At 42.6% G+C, this 27,549-nt stretch overlaps 1 protein-coding gene across 1 annotated transcript in view; it reads right to left on the bottom strand.

Moving 5' to 3' along the window:
- LOC306700998 (neural-cadherin) overlaps positions 1-27,549 on the bottom strand; it is a gene marked incomplete at both ends in the record, with an annotated part of 277,168 nt that overhangs the window by 28,057 nt on the left and 221,562 nt on the right. Inside the window, 5 exons of the mRNA XM_079166195.1 lie at positions 3,932-4,196; positions 15,863-16,029; positions 19,970-20,150; positions 25,372-25,495; positions 26,598-26,725. Of these exons, the coding sequence (XP_079022321.1) occupies positions 3,932-4,196; positions 15,863-16,029; positions 19,970-20,150; positions 25,372-25,495; positions 26,598-26,725 (865 nt within the window). The remainder of the gene's footprint in view (positions 1-3,931; positions 4,197-15,862; positions 16,030-19,969; positions 20,151-25,371; positions 25,496-26,597; positions 26,726-27,549) is intronic.

The following is a 27,549-nucleotide window of genomic DNA, read 5'->3' as shown; positions in this document are numbered from 1 at the left end:
ACTTTTGTCTTTGAAATAATGCAGCAGTAAGCCTGAAACGCTCCACAATCATAGCACAACATGTCAGCAGTCCTTTCTAAAAAAGAATTGGCTTTGATAAAGTGAAGCAGGCCAAGTTGATAGAGGTTGGAGTACAGAGAGTTCACGCCAGGTCAAGCCAAAATTCCGAATTTTCCGAATTTTGGAACCAGGTTTCCTGCTGTTCTATTCTAATTGTATATACTATATAACTATATATTTCACTTGTGTTATCACTAATAGGGTTCAATCTATCTAATACAGCAGTTTGGCATCATTTTGAACCATTTTTGATCTCTCAGGGGCCTGATTTATGTGTCGTATGTGATTTTTTCCGTCGCTCCCTGTGTGTGTATTGGCAGTTTTCGAAGCCTATGATTCGTCGATTTGCACATGTGATACGTCTTAGAATGCGGAAATGAGTGTAGAATGCAGTGGCCTTAAATGCCTTGATTATCTCTATTTTACTCTCAAACGAAAGAGAAGGACCGGCGCATATGTAGCAAAAAGATTTAAGCGGATTTACAGAGTTTGTCGCCCAGAAAACCAGCTCAAGGTACGATGCGTTTCAAGTTTTTGCTCTGTGGTTTGGTTGTATACTTTGTGTATAATTGTGTTTTGAGTGAGTAAAATGACTTTTTTTGTATCGTTTCTCAGAATCTCGTCGTTAAGTAGGTAAAATTCATTATATTCGTTTCGAAAAAGTGATTTATATGACGCTCTTCTTCGTAAAACACTTGAAACCCAATTGGGCGTCGCTCAGAATTAAAAGGTTAAGGGCTCGTTTTAGGGGAACCAAAACACAACGATTCTTAGATTTAGGTGATTATACACGAATAAAAACACACTTAGGAATATTATATTCCACTCCCGTGAATAGATCCAAGTAAATCCTACACACTGGACCTCTAACGTCTCATTACACCTCTGTCAATATTTGAAAAGAGACGTTCACAAAAGTAAATGCAACCGCACACAGACAAGGGTGCACACGCACACACGCTTTCATTCACGTACGTTTTCCCTGCCGCCATCCGTCACGTCTACGTCTTTTGAAGGGAAATGCTTTTAAAGTCCATTTAATAAACACATGCATTGTCTTTTACTGCCTGAGGCACAGCTGTCTCTCTCTGTCTCTCTCTCACTTTAAGTCGGCTTCTCTCAGTAGTCGTGACCTTTATCTCTCTCTATTATCATACAGTGTCTTGCCTTTTTCTTTCTTTTTCTTTTCTGAGTTCTATCCGGAAGTCTTTTTTCTGTCTGAATCTTTTCAGGGTTCATACTGCGTGTGCTGCACGCTCCTCTCTCTGTGTCTCTGATAGGGTTTGGGCAACAAACTGTCTGGAGGCTTTAGCAGAACTGTTAACATGTTTCAATCTATGACACACAAATGTGCTACTGTCGATCCAAACCCTAAAACAGAGGCTGTCCTCCCAAGAAGGACAGCATCAGGGACATGGATGAGTCAACAACGTAAGAGAATTTAACACGGGTTGTTTCCTGTTTCAGACCTTTTATGACGATCAACATTGTTTTTGTTTGAAGCGTAGCCACATCTGGATTGTTGTAACCACAACGATGAAGGTTCAATGTGCTTATTCTACCCATACCACAATAATGTAGTACTTATTTCAACCCTAACCGAGTCCTTTTTGTGCCTGATCCTAACACAACCTTAATATCGTCGTGGCATGATTAAACACGTCTATTGTTTAACGGTGAACGTCTTTTAAGAGGCACAGACAAATGAAGTCATCCTGCTGGAAGGAGTATTGGATCAGAACGCACCTCTGTGTGTCGTTGTATGACTTAGTACATTATTGTTTAACACCTGGAGATGGCTAGCTATGCTCGAATGTATTTACAATATTACAAGTGTCACAAACAAGAGTCTAAAAAGATTCTGAACTGTAATTCACGGAGCGGCTGTGGCTCAGGGGTTAGAGCGTGTCGTCCGTTAAGCACAAAGTCGGCGGCTTAACCCCCGGTTGAAATACAAGTTTTTTTTAAGTTAAGAATATCTGGAATACTTATACTGCATACGTTTTAATAAAAGCCTTCATATCCTTCATAATTAAGTTATACTAACATCTATCTCTCACAAACACGGACACTATTGCATATATAGTACACACTTCACACACACACACACACACACAGAGCTCTCTGGCCTCTTTATGCACCCATCAGTCCATCATCTCAGCTAACAGTGAAGATGCATTTGGGTGAATTAGCCGTGAAACTGTGATATCAATCATTCATTAACACGTAACGTGTCACAGTTCTCCCTTGAAAAGAATGCGTATGAATAGATAAAAGGACTTATTTCTGGGAGCATACTTGTTAAACCGCCTCACATGGCCCTGAATGACACACACCACCCTTTTCACTTCACCCTGTCTTCCACGTGTCCCCCCCCCCCCCCCCCCCCACACACACACACACACACACACACACACACAGGTTATATACAATAAAGCCAGGATGATGTTTGGATGGTGTACAGCAAACAATCTTCAGTGTCACTTTGCCATTTTACCATTGAACCGTCGGTGCTCCACTGAAAGGAACATTCGTACCGCTGTGAGTCGTGACCTCTTTCTCCACAGACCATGTTTACCTCTTAACAATGCAGCCCTGGCATTCATCTGCCTGGGACTTTGAAAGGAAGGCTCTCTTGTCCTCACTTTGAAAACTAAATGTAACAGAGTTGCTCTGTAGAAAATCATAAAAAAAGATCCTTGGTAAAAGAACCAGGATGAGAACAAATGAAGATTATTGGATTAGTTTGCACCACTGATCCTAGTCACAAAAACACATCTAGCAATGGAGGTGTATTATTCTGTTTGTGTGGTCCTCTTTTCTTATCTATTTCTCTATTGAGAGACAACAAGGTTGAAAGCATGTTTTTTTTAGTTTTTTTCTCCCGTGGTCTTATTTCCAGTATTTCCAGCATTTTTTTTTCTCAGCAACCAGAAGCCGACTTGGCCCCTTTACGCAGCAGGTGCTGCATGGATGTTCATTTCCATTCATTTCATTAGTGTCATGAACCAGTGTGGTTCTCATCTTGGCTTTCCTGTGGATTTACACGTTCAATCATGTCAGCTGGCTCTGACTCCAGATGGGTGTTTGAATAACTAGAAATCTGATGTTTGCACTCTTAATAACCACTGGCCCTTCACGCTTTGTCACCTTCTTCTCCGTTTCCTGTTCTTGTAGAAGGTGTGATGGCCTTATAATGTATTTTTTCCCATCTTTCTGTCGTTTTTTTAAAGCACCGCTGGAAGACACTTTCTGAACACAGAAAAGGAAAGACAGATACACAGATACAAGAAAAAGAAACCGTGTGATTCTCAAAGCACAAGGTTCTTTTCACGCCGACGTTGTTCTGCCTAATGTGTTCTTGGCGTAAACGCAAAATGTATACTTTGCCACATGGATAATTGCAATCAGACGTAAAAAAAAAAAAAGGTCAAATGGTGCTCAGCTGCAAAACGTTATGGACATGTTTGCACTGTAATATCCTTGGTGCAATATCTTTTGTGAACTGGACCTTGAGACGTGGCAGATAGCGGTTGCAAGTGATAAGCAATTCAAGAAGGGAGAGCCGAAGGAAACAGCATGCAGCTGTCCACATCTGGTACATTAGACTCAGGTCCCTGAAAGTCCAGACTGAACAGGTTTCGTTAGAAATGTCAGCACCTGGGTAATAATGGCTGGTATTGGTACTATGTGCTATGGGACATTAACAACAAGCAAGGAGCTTGGGATTCAGCCTACACTGTGTCCAACTCACAGAAACCTTCATCGCTTCATCTGCTGTTCTTAACACCTGATGCCTGGAAGGTCCTTTCTGATACCAATGAACAGGCTTGCAAATAAACGGCCGTGGATGCCGTCGTGTGTCACCCACCCTGGAAGCTCTTGTTGATTCCAGAGGGGAAGGTGTTGCCCAGCATCACCACGGTGGGGTCAATGACGATTTCTCGGCTTCGGCCCCGCGATCCCGTGACCTCCCGCTGACCCCCGCCGCCGTCCAGTCGCAGCATCATCTCATTGTCGTGGCGATCGAGGAAGACCTCGTGCCATTCGCCGTTGTCGAGGCGATAGGTAGGCAGGGTCAGGTTGTAGTCCCCGTCCCCGAGGTTGTAGAAAACGCAGAGGAGGCCCTGGAAGACCTTCAATAGGAAAAGAGCAGGTTTAGTTCACAAGCTCAGCTTCAAACAAGGTTATATTTTTGTGAACCACATTTCAATCATAATGGCTATTGCTCATTGTTGATGGTCAAACAAATATGTGATTGATTTACACGATGAACTTTGAACCGTCATTAGCTTAATGAGTCGAGTTTGAATGCACTGCGTTCACACGTAGAGGACGGGCTCGACATCAGCAGGCACCACCAGTCAAACACCAAGAAGCTGGCCTTTCATCAATATTTCATTCTTGGAGAATAAAAATACACCGCACACTAATTGGTTACCTGACATTTGTTGAGGCAGCTCCATTGGGAAGCTTTCCGTCAGGCTTCTCCCGTACATTTTAATATGTATTAAGACCGTATCATTCACCATCAAAGTCTTTATTCTGTTTTGCACACTTGAAACCTTAGTTACTATTAACCAAGATACATTTAGAAAGTGTAGAGAACTCAAACTCAAAAGCCCATAACTACTAAGAAACATTTCTTTATTTTTTCCTTTATTCTTAGTCCTTTCAAAACGTGAGCGGCCTTAATATCCTTTTTGTTGCAGTCTCAACGTGGCAACGGGCCTCGTTGCTAACAGAGTTTCTGTTCAAAGGGTTTCACAGAAAATAAGACGGAACAAGTCGAACCTTGAAAACAACATAAAAGACAAAAACAGTTCAACACTTTAACAAGCATGCGAGGTGGAAAATGTAATTAAATAGATTTAAAAGCTATAACAACAGTAGAGGTAGTAGTAGTAGTAAAACAGTGTGAAAAAAACAACAGATTAATAAATTAACACTAAAATAGCTTTAATACAATACAGTAAGGGAATAGGTAGGACCAGCAGCTCTCACATCATCAGACTGTTCCAGCGACTCAGAGCATAATAGTCAAAAGCCAACAAAGCTTTTAGTCACGCACTTTCGAACAACTAAGATTTGTGCCATGGGGACCCGAGGTTCAGAGAATGTAAGCACGTGAGACATGGATGCTGGTTTTGGACCATTAAGTGCTTTAAAAACAAGTAAAATAGTTTAAAACTCAATTCTGAAACTGACAGACTACCAATGAAAGCACTGAAACAGGTGTTCTCTCCTTCTGGTCCACGGCCGGCTCTCTCATGCATTAGTCTGTCCGTCACCCAGCGAGAGAATCAATGCTCAACTTCAGGGCAATCACTCATCTCAATGTGATATCTGCAAATTGCTAAAGTAAAGTCACATTAGCGTAGTGAACGAAGGCTCGCCAGTTAACAAAATGACACCTGTTAGTCTGGCCACCTTTGGCTAAGCATGCTGCTACTGTGCTGTTTGCTATTACCTGCATGGCCTAGCACAGCCACACAGCAACACCGAGACAAAGTGGGTCACAGAGCGTGGTGCTTGAACTATACTTGTGCACTGTCATAAATCACTGTAGCAGAGGAGAACAAACATCATGAATCTTGGCACAATACAGATCAAAGGCACCGCTGATAATCTCCGATGTTTTGCAAAGAACAAAAACTGTCTGCAGTAATCCTAAAACTGAACAAAGACCTCGAAACATTTTTTTTCTTCCAAACTACAACTGCCATCTGTCTATATTTGAGCAGAAAGAAACACGCCAATGTTCTAAATGTATTATTTTGTTCAGCGCTTTGAGTGGCGCTCATGACATTCAGTTTCTTTGTTTTTGGGACGGTGGCGTTAGTCTCAGTGGCAACGGATCTCAGCAAATCAAATCACAACTATCCACACGGCAAGATACCGCTGAGGGTAAACGGGGAGAAATAAATTGAACCGACTCGAGTCCAAGTCTCGGGTTTTAAAGCTAGTGGGGATCAAGAGGGAGAAACGATTTTACTTGGTTAGTAAAAGACTGGATCAATAGGCCAATTTGACCGGTTGGCCAGTAAAACCCGACCAACTCCCAGGAGGTGAGCAAACAGGGACAATGAAAAAGCCCCACACGTATAGCAAACTGACATTTCCACCACTCGATGATGATGATGATGTAATCTCAAGTAATCCTTATAGAACAAATATAAATACGTGTTTTCATCAACAAATCAATCAACAGAAGGGCATCTCGCTCCCTCAGCCAAAGTTTTATCGGTTAATAAAATCACAAGGCACTCGGGGAACAGCTAGTTGTCATTCGTGCTGTTGCCATTGGCCTAAAATGAATTTTAAATGAGGCACTGCTCTGGTTAAACTGACATTTTAACTAACAATTTGTTGATTTGTGCAAACATGCCCTGCTGTCGGTGCTGTCAGGAGACACACACACACACACACACACACACACACACACACACAGAGCCCAGCTCTGGGAGGGCATCATGTTGAGGAAAAGTGGTTTGTGAGGAATTGATGAGAGGAAAAAAAAACATGTTTACAGAACCAGCTGTTTCCCTCCGCTCTCAGAGCCTGAGATGAAAACGGTTCCGTTTTGGCCCGTCTGTGATGCTAATAATCACATGTCCATCACAGAGTAATATTCATTTAGAACAAATCCAGGAGGCTGTCTATCTGTGAGAGTGAGCGAGAGAGAGAGAGAGAGAGAGAGAGAGAGAGAGAGAGAGAGAGGTTTTTTAAGAGGGACAGTGTGGCGGGTGGGTCGTCCTCATTTCAATTTCAAACTGTTTCTTCGATGTGTCCCACTGAGCATCATTTTCTCCCCTCCATCTTCCTCTGCCACATAAACAGGGGACTGAAAAGAGGAGGGCAGAGAGAGAGAGAGAGAAAGGGAGAGAGATGTGAAGAGGAAGGAGAAGTTTCTTTGGAGGAAGACCGTCGTCAAAAAAAAAGAAGACAAACCGACCATCACTTGTCTGCTCTCTCTGTCCCCCTCTCCCAGTGTCTTTGTCTCTTCCATTACTCTCTGCCACATCAAGCCCCCCTCTCCTCCACCTATCTTTCCATTCACCCATCCACGTGTCCCCTCAGTCGCTTCCTCTCCCCGTAAAGCAGCTGGGATGAAGTGCTGACGGCTCCGAGGCTGTTTAGCTCATTGCACGGCTCTGTGATGAAGTATTAATTCTATCTAGAATCCGCTGGGGCTGTGCTTTCTAACCAGACGCACTCACAGCCACCTGATTTTTACCCTCAATTAAAGCTGAGCCGGAGCAATTTGGCCGCGGCTCCGTTCCCTGGGTGCAAACAGGTTCAAAGGGTGCGGAGTCTATGCAGGAGCGTCACACACACTCGGCGTGTGTGGAGGTGTGCGACTGCATTTTTTTGAGTAAACAGTCCCACCGCGGGGACGGTAACGCTCCCCGGGACGCTTCCCCCGCGCTGCAGCCTGGCGGACATGTGCAGATGATGTGTTAATCTACCTGCTTCTCATGATTAAGTAATGGCGTGCACATACAGATTATGTGCATACGTGACTGGCTCATGCATTCATTTCTAGCAACATATTCATACGAGTGTTACTTTCCCCACCAGATTTGACTCTCTGCTTTAGAGACTAGATATTGATTTGATCATTAAAACGTACACACCGTACGCTGCTGGGCAAATTACATCACTTTAAATTCTTATCAGCCCAGAGGCAGATGAGCGTAATTTATGTTAAATGCTCTGTCTTGAGCTCCAGTTTTGTGTCGATCTGAAGCGAAACCACGTGTTTGTTAAAGCAAAGTTTCCCATAATTTATCAATATTTTCCAATTTTCCTGGAGAGAATATACGATATGGTGCCAAATATAGAGGGGAATTAAAAAAAATCTATTCCACCCCAAGTACATCATTATTTATTTAATTTTGAACAGGAAACTTTATTCTGGATATTTTGTGAATTGAATTCATATTTTATTTAATGTTCAGTTGACGCGCTGAGCACCGGCTAGTTTTGTCCTGCATGTCATTCTTCAAAGGTATCCGTTCGTCATTCCCAAGTCAAGGTAATCTGCCTTGTAAAAATAAATGAGCCAAACAGTGAGAAGCTAATGAAGCAGTAAAATAGCAAAGTGACTTCTAGCCCAGCGTGATTTTAATGACTTATTTTAATCAATGCATTTCACTAGCTGTAGCCGTGGGTTGTTACTGTGGATTTCAAGAAGCAAACTACCGAACTGTTGATAACGTGCAACAGAGGCTGTGTAGAAACTTCTGGTTGTTCTTGACTTTTACTTTAAGCAGGTGGCCATTGATCGTTGTCCCTCTGAGCTCTTTTCATTGCTTGATTTTGAATTCAAAAGAGAAAAAGGCTGTTGGTACCAAAATCAAAGGATTCCCAAAGCTATTTAGTGTCCATGTGTATGACATGCACCCTTTACAATATCTTAACCTCTTGAACCCGAGGCCTATTGTTTGCGCTCTACCGGGGGCTTTCTGAAACGTCCTTCATGTTTTTACAATCAACAATTCACACCAGTGTCAGAAACCTGCAGGATAAAACAGAAGATAACAAACAGCAGTTCTCGTGGTGCACATGTGGTATCTCAGGTGTAGCCTACGGCTCTGAATCATCTTTGTGTATATTCATATTTCTCAGGTAAACAAGTAAGATATTAATTTTGTTCAACTTATAAAATCCAGTGAATATTTACAGTGCACTGACTTCAACCACCTCCTCCTGTGGAGGCAACAATAATGATCTAATAATCTGTTGAACCCTGAATATTATCCTCTGTATAGTGTTTAATAATAACTTTTTAGATAATATTATCTAATGCTTAATACAGGATCTAATAATAATGGTACTGGTGTAATCTGACATGTTGGTCATGTGGTTAAGATGAGATCCATGGAGGAGATATTGGAGTTAATAAACAATAATTCATTTGTTAGCTGATTTACAGTTTACAGGCAAACATCTTTAATACCAGAAGACATTTTTTTGAATATATTTTAGTGTGTTTTAACCTCATGATCAATTGCATTACTACATAATGTGTTTTGAAAAAGAAATTCACTTTATTTGTACCTGTTTCAGAAGTCACAGATGATTAAACTATTTAGATCAGACTTAGAAAAAGAATGAGCAGAATCTTTTTTTTTCTCACGTTCGTGTATTATCCATTAATTCTGACTCACAAAATTGCATTTTGTCCCCCTAATGCCAAGTGTAATGTCTTCATAATGAAAGTAGCTGGAAATGTATCAAAGCAAGACAGCCATATGCCAGCAACCCGGAGAAATACTGTAGGAAGAACACAAGTGAGCCGAAGGAAGTGATTGAGGAGAGAGGCAGTTGTGGAGAAAAGAGTACACAAGAAGAGGCCAACAAAGCTGAAATAATAAAAGAAAGAGTGCAGCTTTACTGAACCGAGAAGCAATAATGATATCTCAGACTTGTCAAAGCACTTCACCAACAGCACACCATTAAACTGCACCTTACTCTACTTCACAGGACCTCTCATTGCCTCTTCTTACATTTTGATCTGAAAGAAAAACCTCCACCAATACGGTCAGTCAGTCTGTGCATTCCAGGAGATGTATACATTTATTCATGTTAAGAGTAGCTGAATTATTCATTTTCGCCCACCTTCTTGCAACATGGTTATCCTCTTTAAAGGTCAGTTCAGAGATTCCCTTCATTTCTTGGACATTTTCCAAGTGCAGGCACGTTTGTGCACAAAGTGAGAGTTGTAATCTGACACCAGAAAGTCATGGGCGCACATAATAGAAAATACAGCGGTAGTGTCACTATTTACACCAAGAGCAGTTTTAAACTTTGGCCTGTGAAGCTCACAGAACACCAGGCTTGTGGTTGAATGAGGAAAATAAGTACCGGTGGTTCTATGTTATTCAGCTAATTGTTAACGCTGCTCTTGTCGTCCACATCGGTGAGGGACGGAGCGCATAGCGGCGCGCTGAAATGAATATTTGAATGGTTGGAACAGCAGCTTGAAATGGGCACTGGATTTCACACTTAGCATGAGTAACATGTATGAAAACACAAAATGTTTTCAGGTGCCGATGATTTGTTGACACTGAAAGGTGTCTGAACTGATGAACCACTCTGCACAGACATGTTTCTTATCAGTAGTGGATAGTACAATGTAAGGTTTTCTCATACTAATATTATTAATGAGTAATATAGACAGTAGTGGATTTATTTATTGTATTAAACGGAAAATGTTTGTGAGAGAAGCCTGGACCGACTACAGGATGCTACTGCAACAGCAGACGTGTTTGCTTTGTGCCTGTTGTAAGAGCGCAGAAGTGACAAATCAAACATGTCTTAGAAAGGTTTTCAGCCTCCTCTTGGAGAGTCTTGAACTCTACTGGAGGGATGAACATCGTTCTTCCAAAAGAAATTTCCCTCATTTCGGTGACGGTCTAAATCGTCTGTCCAAGCTCTCCAGTCGGTGATCAGTCGGATTGAGTTCTGGGGCCTCGTTTGTAGAACTGTGTCGTGAATCCACACGAGATTTTTGCGTACTTACAAATGAGGAAATGTACGTACGCAAAACAATTATTCAGATTCATAAAACCTTATGCCACTGCTTGATTTCTATTTTAAAAAAATCACAAATCCACTCGGAAATGTGGGCAGTTCGATCAGCCTCATGCTCCCCCACATTCAACCGTACACGCTCAATACAAAGCACCTCATGAAGCTTTATGCATACGAATGAGCCTGCTGATCACTGGTTGTTTACGGTGAATCACGGCAACGACGGAGAGGAAGACCAAGAGAAAGAATTTTTCTGACACAGAGATCGATGTGCTTGTGCGTGAGGTGGTCCCTGAACACTTGTTCCCTTCCTAATTCTTCCATTCACGTAGTCCTCTAGCAGTGCCAGTGCATCCATCACGCAGCATTAAGCACGAGTGTCACCCCAGTATAAATGTGTTTACAGCAATCAGACTGATTGCTTCACAACTTTACAAAACGGTCGTGACAATCGGTGATATAGCCCACCCTGGGAAATCATTTGAATGTGGAAGTTTGAAAAGTGTATACAATTTATTATTTATTATTTGGTTATGGCAAACCTGGCCTGCACTGTGATTAGGACTCATATTTAGTGCTTAAAATAAAAAAAGACAGTGATCTCTTGCTGCTTATTCCTATTTATTCATTTATTGTTTCCTTAATGTTGGACTGAGTCAGTTGTGACTTTATTGTTGTATTATTGTACGTGGTCATTGCATCTTCTTTAGTAGGCCTATAATACTCCATCAATATTCCAACTGAAACATTACAGGGTTAAGGTGATGTGTTTGTATATTTACCCAATAGCAGTACCTAGAGCAGTGTTTCTCAACCTTTTCTGAGCCGCGGCACACTTTTTACATTAAAAAGATCCCGCGGCACACCAACAACCAAAACGTTACAAAATGACACATTTTATCATAATACAGCATCTATGCCATGGAGTCAAACTCCATCCCAGAGAGAGACTAAACTAGAAGTTGGGACTACGTTGAGGGCCAAATAGAGTCACCATTTAATAACCAGGATAGAAGGGATGTTGGACAAAGTGCAAAAAGAATACATGTTTAGGTAGCTACATTATTGTATGCATACGTACATACAGAGGCGGACTCAGGGAAAAAGTGGCCCGGGAGTTACTGTCAGACCGGCCCACTCAATGCAGCGCACGTATCGACCAGTCAGTGGCCTACTTGGAGAAATACCCATCCACTTAACATTTGGATCCACCAATTTGCCTGGATGGACACATGGAATAAAGTGATACTGGCTATTGTAACACTCCAAGGTATAGTTTGCGCGATGAATATGCTGAACTCTGGGCTAGTATCAGATGGTTATAACGACGGAGCCTTAAGGAATGTGTGTCAGCAGAGGTAGAGGAGCGAACACGGGTCATCGTTTCTAAACGTGTGCGTTTACGAGCGTCCACACGAAGAGGTAACCCCAGAGTCTTCAAACGTTTCCGTTTCCTCATTATTCAGAGGCCATAACATTTTTTTGCACAGTGGATAATGCTTCAAATGGAACACCTCTTATCTTGGAGTTTGAGGCGATAATGTGTCACTGAAAATAAAAAAAAACATTTTAATATTTTGTCAACTCAAATGTGCGTCACATCCTATTACGTCGCTGTCCGGCGCCTCTCCCTGCAGGTGGCTCATCATGTTTGCAGACCCCCGCCCTCGGTAAACTATCGATGGATAAATCCAAAAAATGAAAAGTCGCGGAAGAAAATAGAGTTTAATTCTGCGTGTTCATATTCATTTGCTTTCACCGGCAACGATGCTGCCTTACCTGAATGCTTGATATGTGGCGAGAAATGAGCAAACAACAAAAAATGTAATGTTGAAAGACGCTTCCAGAACAAACACACAGCATTTGCTGAAATCACGCTGGAGATGAGCGAAAGGTTTTTTTCTGCTCTTCATAAGAGTTTGATATTGTTATAACAGGTAAAATAGCAATAAAATGTCAAGAATTGTCTTCATTCTTGTTCTATAATTTCATAAATACAACAAACTATAGTTTTTGTATAATATAACTATATACAAAACTTTATAAGCTGTGATATCAAATAGCTTTTGCGGCTCCAGACACATTTTATTTAGTGGAAAATAGGGCAAAATGGCTCTTTGGATATAACGGTTGCCAACCCCTGGTCTAATACATCCAATCAAGCGGGAAGCTTTCATCCTCGTGGGGAGGGTAACGGCAGAATGTTGGAACTCACACAAAATGCTGCAATCAGTAATCCAAGGGGAGGAAGTAAGAAATGCAATATCTTTAACTAACCATGTTGTTGGAATGCAAGTCACACACAAACAGCAGAAACAAAGCGCTCCTCACATTGTGAGTCTGCAGCCAGCCAAGAGTAACGCATACTAATTCCTCGCTCTGATTAAAAGCAAACACAACTATTACAGTGAAAAACATCATCCTTGAAGGCAATATGGTTCGATTTCTGCAAGGAACCATTGCAGGGTTTGCAATGGTTCACTGGGGGGGGGGGGGCTATTTCATAAGATTACACATATTTTCATGCTGTCTGCACCCGGGGAATAAATGCACAGTTTATGGCGGATGAATGAGGTGAACCCACTCCCCCCATGTGGCTGTGCTGAGGGAACAGTGTGACACTTCAGAAGAAATGTAGGAAGGAGAGACAGATGGATGACAGGCGGGGATCAGAGGAGAGGTTTTACTGTAACAGCAGCTGTGGTACGGATAATCATCATCATTTCAGACAGAAATGCTTGATCAATACGTGCGGTCTGCAGCGTGAGGGTGAGCGGAAAGGACTGGGAAGTTATCGTACGATGGCAGAGAGTAAGTCTGGGGTGGAAAGGATGAAGGTGGGGGAAAGAAACAAAGGGAGGCCGGCGAATAAAGAAATACGAGAGAGCATTTCAAGTGTGAGCGGAGCAACCGGAGGAAAATAACAGAGGGAGGAAATGAAGCCCTCTAGACAAATAAAATAGTTATATTCAGTATTCAGTCCAAGCAGTGTGTCTTCAACGTCAATCTAAATCATTCGCACTGCAGACTGTATAAGAAGCTCGATTTTCTTTGACTATAAATTAAGACGACACATTGTATTAACTCTCTTACGCTCCCCTCGGACCCCGCCATCCTCGGCTGACACCGCTGTATTTCACAAGGGGAAGCAGGCTCACATGGTGTCATGTGAAACTAGACAACTATCCATTGGCACCAACTGTGTCCTGTTAGCTCGTTGGGAATAACAACGCTCCAAATGTAAGGGGGATACATTTTGGCGAGAGAAAAAGGGGCGTGACCTCTCACCTCAAGGTATGTGAATGAATGAGTGGGTTATGTGGGCCTCCCCTTTACAGACGTGCCTATTTTATGCTAATCCCGTGCAGTTTTTGGCAAATATCATGTTGTTTTGGATGCAGTATAGATAAAATAAGGTGCTATTTTCTCCTGCATACATCGGATATGGCTAGAAAGCTGAGAGAAGCCACTGTAGTGAAACCACTTATTGAACCGCTATCACTGTATAAAATGAACTGTACAACATTCAGACCATGTTTGGTTCTAGGTACAGTATATTGACAATGAGAGGGTATTTGAGCAGTTTCCAGAACAGAAGCGCAGACCATCCAATCACCAAAAAATGCAATTCAACAATCAACACATGTCAAAAGGTTCTGACACCAAATCAGTTGAAGGCGGTAAAAATCTGACATCATTCCAAGCTGAGAGAATATGCATGGTATGCATGGCACAGTTACTGAATGTAAAATGTAAGGCAATACAACAGAATTCACGTAGTTAAAGGAATGGTTCAATGTTCTGGAAAATACAACAATGGGCTTTGTTTCCGCAAGTGTCACAAGAACATGAGCTTAAGAACGAAGCTGGATCAGGATGATTGTGCTACGACTCACTCAGTCAAACGCCAATACACAAACGTATTGATGTACATTCACAAGTACATTCTGTGCTTTGAAAAATCAAGCAGCTCATCGGAAAATAGACCGATGTGTAAGACACTGGAGCGCAGCATTGAGACGCTGTGGACACGGAGCTGGAGGACATTACACACACACACACACACACACACAGACGGATCGGGGGGGGGACTCATTAAAGCCGACCAATTAGCACGTGTTTGTTTAACCAGTGCACATCAGAAACGTCAAACGACAGTTTCCACAACTGAGAGACAGCCAACGCTAGCTACACTCCTTCTTTGACTGATAGGCAAATTCACTAAAACTTTGTGCGGCTAAACCTGGACAAATAAGACAAAAAGAAACCGTCAAGTCGTCTCCTTTTAAAGTCTGAAGGTGTGCATTTGACAGACGGTCCTAAATACCATTTCTCTGTCATGTTTGAATTTCCTTTTTCTCTGATGTTGTTCTGCCTCGTGTGTTCTTGATGGAAAGGCAGAATGTATACTTTGCCAAATGGATCATTGCACTCAGCTGCAAAAAATGTATGGGCATGTCTACGCTGTAATATCATTAGTGCAATATCTTTTATGAGTCCAACCTTGAGACAGAGCAGACAGCGGTTGTAAGTGATGCGCAAATTCATAGCGATAGCAGCAGCCGAAAGTCATTCTTTGTGTATACTGTGAGTGTGCAGGAGCCGATCGCAACGTCAATGAAAAGTAGTGAAAACCAGTGCTAACAGTAGCAAGCTAGGTGATGTAACTCCCACTTCCTGAGTGGAAGCTAGTTAGCCTAGCTTGCTTGTTGACTGATGTAGAGGGACAGACAGAAACAAAGAAAATAAATGTAGCTGTAGCTGCAGTATCATGGTAATGACAGACATGACAGATTTATAACAATCTTTTTATCTCTCCCTCAGAAATAAAGAAAATAGGTGTTCTCCAGATAAATGTTGAACTATTCCTTTAATGGGACATGCACCCAATGCACTATAATATCATAAAGCATTCAGCTTTCATGACTTAACAAGGAACATTTGGGAAAAATATCTGCAGCTTGTTTTCGATGTTGTGTTAAATTGCTTTTCCCCCCGTTAACAACCTGTTTACAACCCGGCTGCTCGATAGGTTACATGACAGCAATAGAAACGCTGCCTATTGTAAGCGCAGTTTATGATTGAAGAAAATGACTGCTGTTACTTTGCAGGATGGAAGGAAAAGGACACATATCTACTATATTCAAAACCGTACAAAAACAGGCTCAATGTGTTTTCGCAGACTAACCAAAATACACCAATTCCACATTCCCCGCACACACTCACACACACACACACACACACACGCAGGTAGCAGCCTTACCTCTAGTCGTATGTATTCACTCAGCTCCTTCGAGATGAGATTCAGGACGGTGCTGCTGTGTTTGCGGGTTCGAACCAGGACCTGAACCCACGTCCTTCGGGCCGGCAGCGGGGACGCCAGCTGGTAATGCACGTGACTGTGGCCATCAAAGGAATACTCTGGGGCCTCTGGTGTTGGCGCAAACACACAAATACACACAAGTCAGCCAGCGACACAATAGCGATATTATTGAGAAGAAACACGCATTTTTATCCAGTTCGAAGACGTTTCAATTCAGTTCAGAGGGAAGTGACGTCACAAATAGTCCCCCCCCCCCCATGCAGAGAGCTGGTGGCAAGACAAAATATGCAGAATACACAAGACAGAATATGTATGTGTGGTCTAGCTTGGGTTCTTCTTCCACATGTTCCCTGAAGTGGATTTTTATGCATGCCAGGCAGACTAAACCAAGCACACCTAAAATGTTTCCAAAGCCATTCTTCCATCTCATAGCATGTGCAAGCCTGGGTTTCCATCCGTCTCTCGCTTCCACATCCCCCTCCCTCTTTGCCTCCCTTCCGTGCAGCTTCGATGAAGCTGAGCGGCTCGTGAGATCCCGCTTGGAGGCAATGTCAGATCGCACATTTTGGGTCTCTCCTTGGCATACACTGTGCATCTGATCAGCCGTGTCTTCTCAGAACTCCGTTATGTCTTTTCCTGCTGTTTATCGAGGCCACGGAGCTGCTTGTGTGGGATTTGGGACTTGTGTGGGACGTGGCAAATAAAATCCTATTAACACTATCAATTTTACACTAATAATCTTTCCTTTCTTAAATAGATAGGCTGTTCAGTACAGAAGAATGTGGCGCTAAACCTGCAGAAATGGGGGTGTTGATTAAATCCCTGGTGGACTTTTTGAAGCAACTGCTACATAAGGAAAACAACATCTAAGCTGTTTTCTTACTGCTGCTTAGATTTGTTGTAGACACACTTTCTTCCTGATGTTACCTCGCATACACAGTATATATATATATATATATATATATATATATATACTGTATATACTATATATATATATATATATATCATGAATCCATTGAAGAGCCAGCAGTGGGCTTCAGATGGTGACATGATGTTGGATGGTATGGCTGCAGTAAGACTTGTAATGTGAAAAGCATATTTCTGCTGTTTACCTCATGATTGTTGCAACAACAGAAGACACACTTTTCAAAGCAGCAGAGTTCTTCCTCATGGATTTGTTACTCTAAGTTAGGGTCTCTCAACAGGGGGGCGGTGGATGTTCACATAACGTTAAGGGGCGCTGGAAGCAATATATTTGAAAGGGGGGCCTTGAGTCATTCTCGGGGGGGGGCTTTGTGTGTGTGTGTGTGTATGTTTTTTAATGCCAGTTGAGTCATTTGAATGCACATTTTCACAATGTTATCATTAGACTTGCTCATCTGAAGTTTTTGTTTCCAAATTGCTTTCTGATAAAACGCTGCACTCCTCTGAACTGCAGCTCCGCGATGCTGCGTGTGCTTCTGAGAAGCTTGGGGGGGAAGCAGCTTTGAGCTGCACTTTATCGGAGGTTGCAAAGTTAACATCTGCCTGTAGAAGTCACACGATGGCGAGATGTTGGCCTGAAGAGCAGCGCACAACATTCTCTAAACTTTGTCTCATCCGCAAGTGGGTTATGCGTTTGTCAAGACTGTGAAGGGAGCACTGCCATAGCAGCATAGCGATGACGTAATGCACAGCAGACATTATGGCTTTATTCTCATTAAATTACAACTTTATTCCTCGACATTAAATGAGAAAAGTTGATTGTACTCCAAAGCAAAACAGAATAAATGAGAGTCTTACTATTATATTATATTATATTTTTACATTTTGAATTGTCACCTACTTCATCAATTCTGTGTTCACATAAATAAAGATGTTTGTACCATGAATTGACGCATTCAAATTCACCAGAATGCAGGAAGTGAATTGTTTGACGCTCCCTGGGGAGAACTCTGCTTCATATGTGTCCCACCCAAACCCCCCATTGTTAAAATGAAACCTACATCACTAACGTGGCTTTCTGATTGGCTGCCATTTATGACCATTAACATGACCTAATTAAAGTTCAAATTTCCAACTGTTGCATTTGTTTAACATTGATATCTACATTCTCTGATATCCCAACTGTCCAGTTTAATGAAATCTGGTATTTGGCATTCAATCATATGCTTTTTTTTTAGGGATAACACAGAATATTAATCAACATTAATCTTGTGCTGAGACATTGAGATCACATTTTAATTAATGGGGGGGGGCAGTAAGGGACCTGGATAATGGATAGGGGAGCACTGGCCGTAAAAGATTGAGAACCATGCTCTCACTGGACTCCCCGGATCATGTTCCGTTATCTCACCGGTACATGCACAACACACCCGCCAGCAGCTGAGCCCCCGTGCATTTCCTTCACACAGGGGTGTTTTCTCACTGAATGCCAACTAAGTGAGGTGGAACATTACAGTGTGCATCTTTGAGTGCTTAATAAATATTACTACAGCACAGGACAGTTTTTTTTTATTTCTTTGTAACACATCAATATTTCATGTGAAGTGCAGAAATGCAATTTGATACCAGGTGTGAATACACTTTAGCGTCTCCCGCCTCAATCTGGGTATGGGGTAAGTTCAAATCAGACATAAAGGGGCTCTCCTTTGAAGCAAGGCCTTTATACAAACAGCAACAACTGGAAATGGGCGAGAGTGAGATGGAATAAAAGTCCCCGAGTCAGACCTGTCGCCAGCAAAAACGTTTTAGTTTTTTGTAAACCACAGACACGTTGAATGTGGAAGTCTTTGAAACTGGGAAGGGTGATCCAGCGACACGTGCTCTTTATACTATTATTCTGACCATCTAATAACGACGTGGATGGGTTGACATTACAGTAAGTCTGGTGTGCCAGTGCGTTGGTATAAGACGGGTTTAACACAGATAAATCACCGTCTGCTTGTGAGAATCATGTTAGAAAATGCACAACACTTTCTTCTTTCAAAGATTGCATCAATGGTCGCCAAAAGCATCCACATGCCCCTCGTCGATCATCTACTCCTACAGCTTGTTGTCCTCTCATGAACGTGGAGAATGAGTCATTCACATTTTCCTCATTGAATTCATTTGAGAGTCCCGTGTCTGTGCGGTACAAGAAGAGAACCAAACAACTGGACTGTAAAGCCCGCCAAAGACTGCTGCAGTCAGCAGAATTCATCTGTGGAGCTGCTTTCAATCTGGAGGACGTGTACGGGGGTCGGTGCGCGAGGGTCATTAAAGATCCCATCTCAGTCCAACAACAGTCTCGTCAGACTGCTGCAGTCAGGCAAACGCCTCCACAGACATGAGGCCGCCGCAGAGAAGCTCACGAGGAGCTCACGAGGAGCTGCCTTCTCCAGGCCATAAGTATCCTGAGTCAGGACTGGAGCTACCAGGGGGTAGTTCAGGGGTCAGGGGTCGTATGACAAGTGTGTGACCGATACATGCATTCATTTACAAATAGAGTTGTACACCATTCACGTTAGGAAGTCATGAAACAGCCGTGGGTGAGGTCCGAAGTCCACTCAATCCTCTTTTACTACTCTAGGTTACATTTTTACAAAACCGGTGGGTCCCCACACTTTACGTTTATGATGACATTCACAATAAATTTGTGTCCGCTAGATTTAAAACAGCATTTAAGACACTTTACACCGCTAATAAAAAGTGGGTTTACTTGCTCCACATCCCTGAGGCGTTGAGAGAAAACAAGCTGTAAGCCGTCTCATTGTATCCTCTTTAATACATAGCTGACACAAGCTTCGTTGATTTACAGGTCATATAACTGTGTAACAGTTATATGACCTGTAAATCCACATATTTGGAAAAAAAAACAAGGTTCATATTTGGAAGCTGTTTCAGGTAACGAACAGAACCTTCAGACCTAAATGTTTCGCTCCATTTTGCTTCATTGCTACAACAAACTCATTCTCCAACAGCTAGCAATTAGGCTTTAGTTTTACATAAATGTTCTTTTCGGGACACATGGATGATTTTGGTTTGTTGTTGTTTGATGTGTTCCTTTAATGCATAAGTTTGGCTTACCCTCTTCACAGTGGTGTCCTGCGTATCCGGGCACACACTGGCAGCTGAAGGAGCCCCACTCGCCGTGACAGCGACCCCGGTGGCCACAGGACGGATAGCCCATGTTGACACAGCTGCTGTCGGTGGTCAGGCAGCCTGGAGAGCTGGACTGCGAGTCGGCCGGGGAGCCCAAATCATACAGCTGAATGGGGGAGATAGGGGAGAGGAGATGGAGGGGCGGTGCATGAAGAGGGGATGAGAGGAGAGGAAAGGAATGACGAGGAGGAGGAGGAAGGAGAGATGGGGATATGAGTCGGGGCCAGAGAGAAGATGAACAGAGAGGAGAAAGAAGAGGGAGAGATGTAAGAAAACAGAGTTTGAAAAGAAGAAAATAAAGTCAAAGAGAGTGAAAATAAAAAAGAATCTGAAATTAAATTTTCACAAGTGTTGAAGGACATGAGCTCAGGACAAACTGTGGCCTTCGGTGCTTTTCCACTCGCTGACTCTCTTCCCACAGAGATGAAACCAAACCCTGGACAAATCTTCTGACGGACAAACGGCATGGCCGACTGTATAGAAAGCTGTAAGGACGGGGGAACCTTGAACGCCTCAATTTGTGTCCCTCACAAAAACACGCCATAAAAAACATTAATATGTTCAATCTCGTCTCGTTTGGTAGCTGCCCAAACGAACTTTATGAGTTATGTTGGTGCTGTGGGCGAGGACATGGGAATGCAAAGGATCGTAAAAACTGACAGTGAGTCATGCCGCCAGGGAGTTCCTGATTGGCTCTGACCTCCAGCAAAGAGGCATCTTACTGGTTGCTGACCTTTTATAAGCCACAGCTGGTCCTGTTTGGTTTGGACCGACCACGTTGATTGCTGAGAACCGAAAAACTGACATTATAGCAATCAATGACTGAAAGACACATTGGGGCGTCTGCAATTGATTCGACTGCGCTTCTGTGTCACTGTGGCGTGTATCTGTGTGCTCGAGCAAAACACTCGGACCTACAATACGAGCTGGATGCAAAAATACACCGGCTTCTGATTGAATTACTAATTTTGGCTTCGGCTGAAAAGAGCGTCACACACCCACACAGAGACACTGTAGGCTGCTTGTATTTGCCCAGAATAATTCCAGGTGTTAAGTACAAAAATGTCTCAGTCCACAGGAAGGAAAACATATTTTACACCAAAATACAAAGTGTAGAGCTGAGTGTGCTGCGTAGTGAGTGAGGCAGGAACTTTACACCAATATGTAAATGACAAGACTTTCCATTACAAAACTGTAACAGCCTCCACTCCTCAAAGAAGCTTTCCTCTAGATTTTGGAACCTGTCTTAAGGGATTTGCTCCCATAAGAGCATTAGTGATGTCGAACACTGATGCTGGCCGATTGGGCTGTTGTGTTGAAAGGGGGTTAAAGTCAGAGTTTTGTGCAGGTCACGTTCTACCAAATGAAACTTGTTAAATGGACCTGGGTTTGTGCACAGAGGGCATGTTGAGATGAGGAGAGGGCCTTTACTCAAGTGGTGTCACAAAGTTTTTAACCATCGTACGCTGTAGCGTTCAGATTTCCTTTAATTGTATATAAAAGGTTTAATCCTTTAGATTCAACTCTTGTAACTCCAAACCTCCATACTTAAAAAAATGGAGTGACAGTTTTGTCAAAACAACCGAAAAACTTGGTAGCAGTAATGTTCTCTCTCAGAGCAGAACAATGACAGGACGAGGATGGAGGGAGTTAAAAAAAAAGACAATGGCGAATGACAGCCGGAGGGGAGAGACCCAACTCCAGAATAGAAACACAATTATAAAATCAAAAAATCTCTTCCTGTCTCTTTTCCAGGAGACAGCGTCACATTCCCGCTGCCTTTAGCTCAGTCTAGTCTGCTTTCTTCTTCATCCACACACACACCGTTTCCCGACAGCCGTGCATCACACTTCAGTACGTTTAATGGAGGCGACGTGGTCCTGACACGCTGCATCTTTGTCTGGCTCCAAAACAGAAATATCCTAATGTACAGATGCCCACAGGAAAGACACGCATACATACAGACACCCAGTTGGCAGATACCTGTTCACCTATTCCGGCCGCGCCCTCCAGTCCAAACAGACCCCGGACCGTTAGCTTAACCGTCCTGCAGGGCTCGCGACACTACGGCAAGCTAAGCGTTGCTTTGGCTAACGCAAGTAGCTAGCTAGCTACTGCTCGATAACAACAGGGAAACGTAAATCTGAACAAAGGAAAACTGGACTCTGTTGAAAAGGCCTAAATCAAATGTATATTTTTTTAGCAATGTGTATAAAAGTAGTTCGCAATTTGGACTTTATATTTTCTTCTCTAATATGCTACCGTAAGAATCTGACAGTTTCACTCACGTACAACCATAGCGTACAACAGTGGAAGAGAATTAATTTGGAAATCGCCACGTCAATGTGGTTGTTGATAGATTAGGGAGGACATACTCCGTTGGAGCATCATTTTACACGTTTTAGCCGACAACATATTAGCATGAAAAATACGAGGTTCCCCCAAACACAACTTTCTTGCCTGTCCTGCAGGTGTGGCTGTGGAAGCATTTTAGTCAGAATTAAAATATGTTTTCTTCTTTTGTAAATGATACTAAGATTTGGTCTTTCCTACATTCTGATCTCACTCTCGCCTCACAAGAAATCAACCTCTGATATAGAGACACATTAGCAAAACCACAGACACACACAGAGTGCTCAGCTACCATCAATGTCGTCTGCCTTTACCACTTCACAGGCACGCACACCTCTAAACAGATGGAAATGTGAGACATTAGCACTTTCTGCTGCGATAAGAGCAACACCAAATGACAAAAATAAGATCATACAATGTCAGAACACGTCCATCAACATTACTAATCATCAGTACGCCCACTGTTGCTTGCTCTGCGGAGATGTATTATCCTCATGTCCGCCCACACGCATCATGCAGATTTCTCTCATTAGTGTATAAGGTTTGTGCAGCCTCCCGCTACGTCTCCAGCTCAGGTACACCACACCAACTACAGTACAAGCCTTTAGCATTGCAGCAGGAGAAACTTACATCCTTTCATATTTCCATTCTTGAGATTTAACATCTTAATAGAGCTTTAAAGTTCTACTGAATAGATACAGTAGATAGTCCTGGGTTGGAACCTCCTTCTGCGTGGCGTCTGCATGTTCTCCCTGTGTCTGCGTGGATTTTCTGTGATTGCTCCAGTTTCCTCCCACATTACAAGACAGTAAAGACATGCAGGTTAGGAACTGAATGTGAGGAATGATTGATCGTCTGTCTCTTTGTGTCAGCCCTGTGATTGATTGGAAGCCCTGTCCAGGATGTAACCCGCCTCTCGCCCAATGTCGGCTGGGATCGGCTCCAGCTCCAGCGCTGACCCTCTAAAGGTCAAGTGGATACAGCTGATGGATAAAATGGATGAATGCATATGGATACTTTGTGTTTATGGAGGGAACAAGACTGCAATTCTAACAGCCAAAATCCCCGCCCCTGTCGCTCCTTCCACTGAACCAGACTACTAGACCGGTGGTTTTAACTGGCCCAAGTGAAGGACTCGGACTTTTTATCATTTGAAGGTAACTGCCAGTACAACACGTGTCTATTTCTCGGGTTGTTATTAGCTCACACGTACAAACTTGTTTCACTGTTGGACCGAGCTCGGGTCCTACAATATGAGTGGGCGAACACAAAAGAGGGAAAAAGGCCACACTCACAGAAACACACACACTCTCAGATACTGTACAAAAGAAAACCTTCAAATAGAAAAAATATATAATCTTACAAGCTTACAGAAATTTTGATAGAGATTTTCCATTAACACAATTATATATGTGAAACAAATTTGCATAACTTAGTAGACAATAAGTTGCTCAATTAATTAAGTCAGATTGAATATGTGAGTCAGTTTTTACATAATTACAATGATGCAACAAGAGGAACAGACACACATTTCCTTAAAAACTGGATCCTGCTTCAGCTGCTACTGACCTCATTATATGGATAATAGGTATTGGTCCGACGTCGTGGTGGTAGAATGTGTATTAGGAGAGAAAAAAGTCTGCTGCATCTCTAGCTACAGATTCATTTGCATATGATTTTTATAGACATACATTTCTACAAGGATTTGTTAGTTCACGCCATGATTTGGCTGAGATAAAGCATGTGACTCAGCTTTAAATGAAGTCCTGCTCAGCTGCTGTAAAAAGACTAAAAAAAGGGGCTGATCACACTTTTGACTCTCCACTTATGTTTCCTTTTTTTTTTAATATGATCACGCATTTATCCAAGATCATTTGAAAAACTAGCTTCCCTGAAAGAGTCCAGCGTGAGCCGCTCCTACAGGATCTGTAGTTTCACTTTTCTGATATCCAATTCAAATTAGTCACTGCCGCAGTGCTCAAAGCAGCTCCATGCACAGCAAAAAAGAACCAGCAGCAAAGCTTCTGCTGCCTCCAATGAAAGTGTCATACGAGATGAGAAGGCCTGCTCCCCTCCCACTCTTTTGCTTTGCATGGAGAGATGCAAAACTTCTGTGATCAGATTGCAAGCGTAATTGAATGCAGAGCACATTTTATACCAGGTGTAACTTAGGTCTTAATTACAATGTAAATTACAAGTGCAAGCAAGAAGAGTGAGAACATATCTCTAGCAGCGAGTAACAAAGGTAGCATTGCTTCTAAATCGTGGTAAGCTGCACATTACCTAGCTTGAGAAGTGACATAAACATATTTCAAATATCAACATTTTATTTCTGATTTGCTTGGTCATCTGTCCAAGTGATTGTTAATTATCAGGGAACCCACGTCTTACCCTGTCAGCATCAGTTTAAATAGAGTTTAAAAAAGACCTTGACGTTTTGTCTTAATAGCAGTTATATCAGGCAAGATGCAATACTTTTGGACTGGCAGGGAGAACATTTCTCACTCAGTCGTTTTAGGTTTATTTGAAGCCAAGCCAAAATTCTCGGCTTTAGAAGGCAGCGGGTTCACAAAGGGCTATCACACCTGAGGCCTGTGTTCATACAGAAATTATTTGGGTTTTGTTGGGCTTGAGCTCAGATTGTCATGGTTGACCATGGAGTCTTTGACTTTTTAAGTCCAACAGAGCAGTGGAAGGTTACTTGAAAGTCTCGACTTGAAGTCAAGATTGCGCGGGAGTGGAAAGGTTTATATTCCACTTCGCTCTTGCAGGGCGTGTGAGTAATATTTGAAAGCACTTTGAGGTTACAGTTCTTCCTCTTACATGGCACAAGGGTACTGTGAATGTTGAAACCTGTTATTAATCCATTTATCAGCTGGAGTGCAGGCGCGAGTTTGAAAAGTGCTCGGGCGCCGGTGTGCTAGCGGTCGTGTGGTTCTGCACAGGCGTGTGTACGTGCGTCAGCGCTGCGTTACCTTGCTGTCCACGATGAGGTTGCGGATGCAGCCGGTGAAGTGTTTGTGCTGAAGCTGAGGGTAGATGTAGGGGATGTCCTCGTTCACACCGCCCAGCTGGAGCACCTGGCTCATGTTCAGGTGTCTAAAACACACATAGAGGCATGCAAAGGCACATATTACAAACAGTTCACAAAACACGTGCCATACCCATAGCCCCCTCATCTGGCACCTTGCAAATATATGAAGGCAAATCACTGTCAAAATCCGAGAGCGCAAATGAGATCCATGCGCGCGCGAAAATAAAACAGCCGCGTGCATATTTTACTTTGACGAGCGCTTTTATATCACTCCGCGAGCAAAAGTTCGTCTCGCGCGAGCAAAATTCACTCTCGCGTGAGCAAAAGTCTTAAACCTGCTCGCTCGCGAAACTTTATTCTTCTCGCTCTCGAGTCTTTTTTCTGACAAAGACACTCTTTGATCTTAATGGATTAAAACATCATATTTAATCATACTGTTGTGTTTACAGAAGAGATATAATGTAGTTATGATATGAGCAACAATTTGGACCTGCTCAAAGATCTGGAGCCAAGATTAGGGACCACTGTTTGTATATTAACTGTTAAATCACTGACAAGTAATTAGTGGATGAAAAAGTATTCAGATCCTCACTGCAGTAAACGTACTAATACCGTACTGATGAAACAATAATCCACTACCAGTAAAATACCTGCATTCAAAACCTTAGTCAAGTATGTTATTATCAGCAAAATGTACTTTAAGTGCAGAAAGTAAAAGTACCCGTGCAGTAGAATGTACATTATTTGCCCCTGACCTGTAGTGCAATCTGAAAATCTCCCCCTGACGTCTGCGTCAGAGTGATATCCGGTTTATCCAAAGACGAGCATTGTAACCAATTAGATGTAGCGATACAATGGAGACTGGGTCCGCCCACTTACTGTCAAAAAGAAAAACGAGCAGGAGCGACTTTTGCTCGCGCGAGAGTGAATTTTGCTCGCTCGTCAAAAGTAAAATACGCGCGCGGCTGATTGATTTTCGCGCGCATGGATCTCATTTTGCACTTTCGGATTTTGACAGTGATTTGCCTTCATATAAATATGTGGGCCCTAAATGAAAGCACATTAAAATAACTTTGACACACTCTCATTCGCATCCCCACACAGAGTCACACCCGTCTTTGAAAACATAGAGGCGTGCACTGTTCATGTACGTGTGCGTTCGGGTACCTGTCGTAATTGGGTGAAACGCCTGTCACTTCACAGGAGGAGTGGTCCTCGGTGGTCAACCAGCTGCCGAGGCCTTCCATTTCCATCACCGCCGCCCCCGAGCAGCGATCCAGGGTGAAGCGCACTTCCTGTGGGGAGCACACAGTCAAGGACATGCTGTATAGAAACCAAATGTATTAATAAAGGCTCCTACTTCTGTGTATTATTATAATGAGTGTGCCTTGTATTGCTGTCAATGGCTTTTACCATCATCTCTCACATTTCTTACACTAGTGTGTATTACTCTGCTGCTACCTGATAATTCCCAAAAACTATTGGCACAAAAATGATCACAATTACTCCGGCGGTTAACAATACCCAGTGCATAAGCATTCAGTTCTGTGTGTAAAAAGATTTCTTTTCACATCTGTGATAAAAGCTTTCACATGTGCTGTCACAATACAACCGAGGAGAACATGTCTGCGTGTCCCAAGAGCAGAAGTTTGAGGTGCAATATTAAAGTTGGATATTCAAAGTTATAATCTCAGAAAGACTCTTTAATAAACACATTAGGCCGAGAACATTTCAGTATTCTTATCCTAAATCCCACTTTATTTCGTTTTCCGTCTGATTACCAAATTCTCAGTACTGCACATACATGTAATACATTTCTCTCATCAGTCTGATGAACATCACCTGTTAGGGGCACGTTCACCAGATTTGATCATTAGCATAATCAATGCGACCAAATAAGTCGGCCTGCGTAAGTTTTACTCACAGAAACTAAGTAACGAGTAAAGAAAAAATATTTAAAAACTAGAATTACCGCCCCACAAACCAGTCCATGTCCGTCCAGATTGTCGTCACAATATAATTTGATCCTCTTAGACATTGGTGTGAGATTGTGTTAATTGGCATAAGAATTCTTGAGCTATGGCCAAAAACATGTTTCATGAGGTCACCGGGACCTTTG

The sequence above is a fragment of the Pholis gunnellus genome (assembly GCF_910591455.1).
Source record: "Pholis gunnellus genome assembly, chromosome: 1".
NCBI lineage: Eukaryota > Metazoa > Chordata > Actinopteri > Perciformes > Pholidae > Pholis > Pholis gunnellus.
The sequence above is the reverse complement of the archived record's forward strand: the minus strand, read 5'-3'. Positions and strand labels throughout refer to the sequence as shown.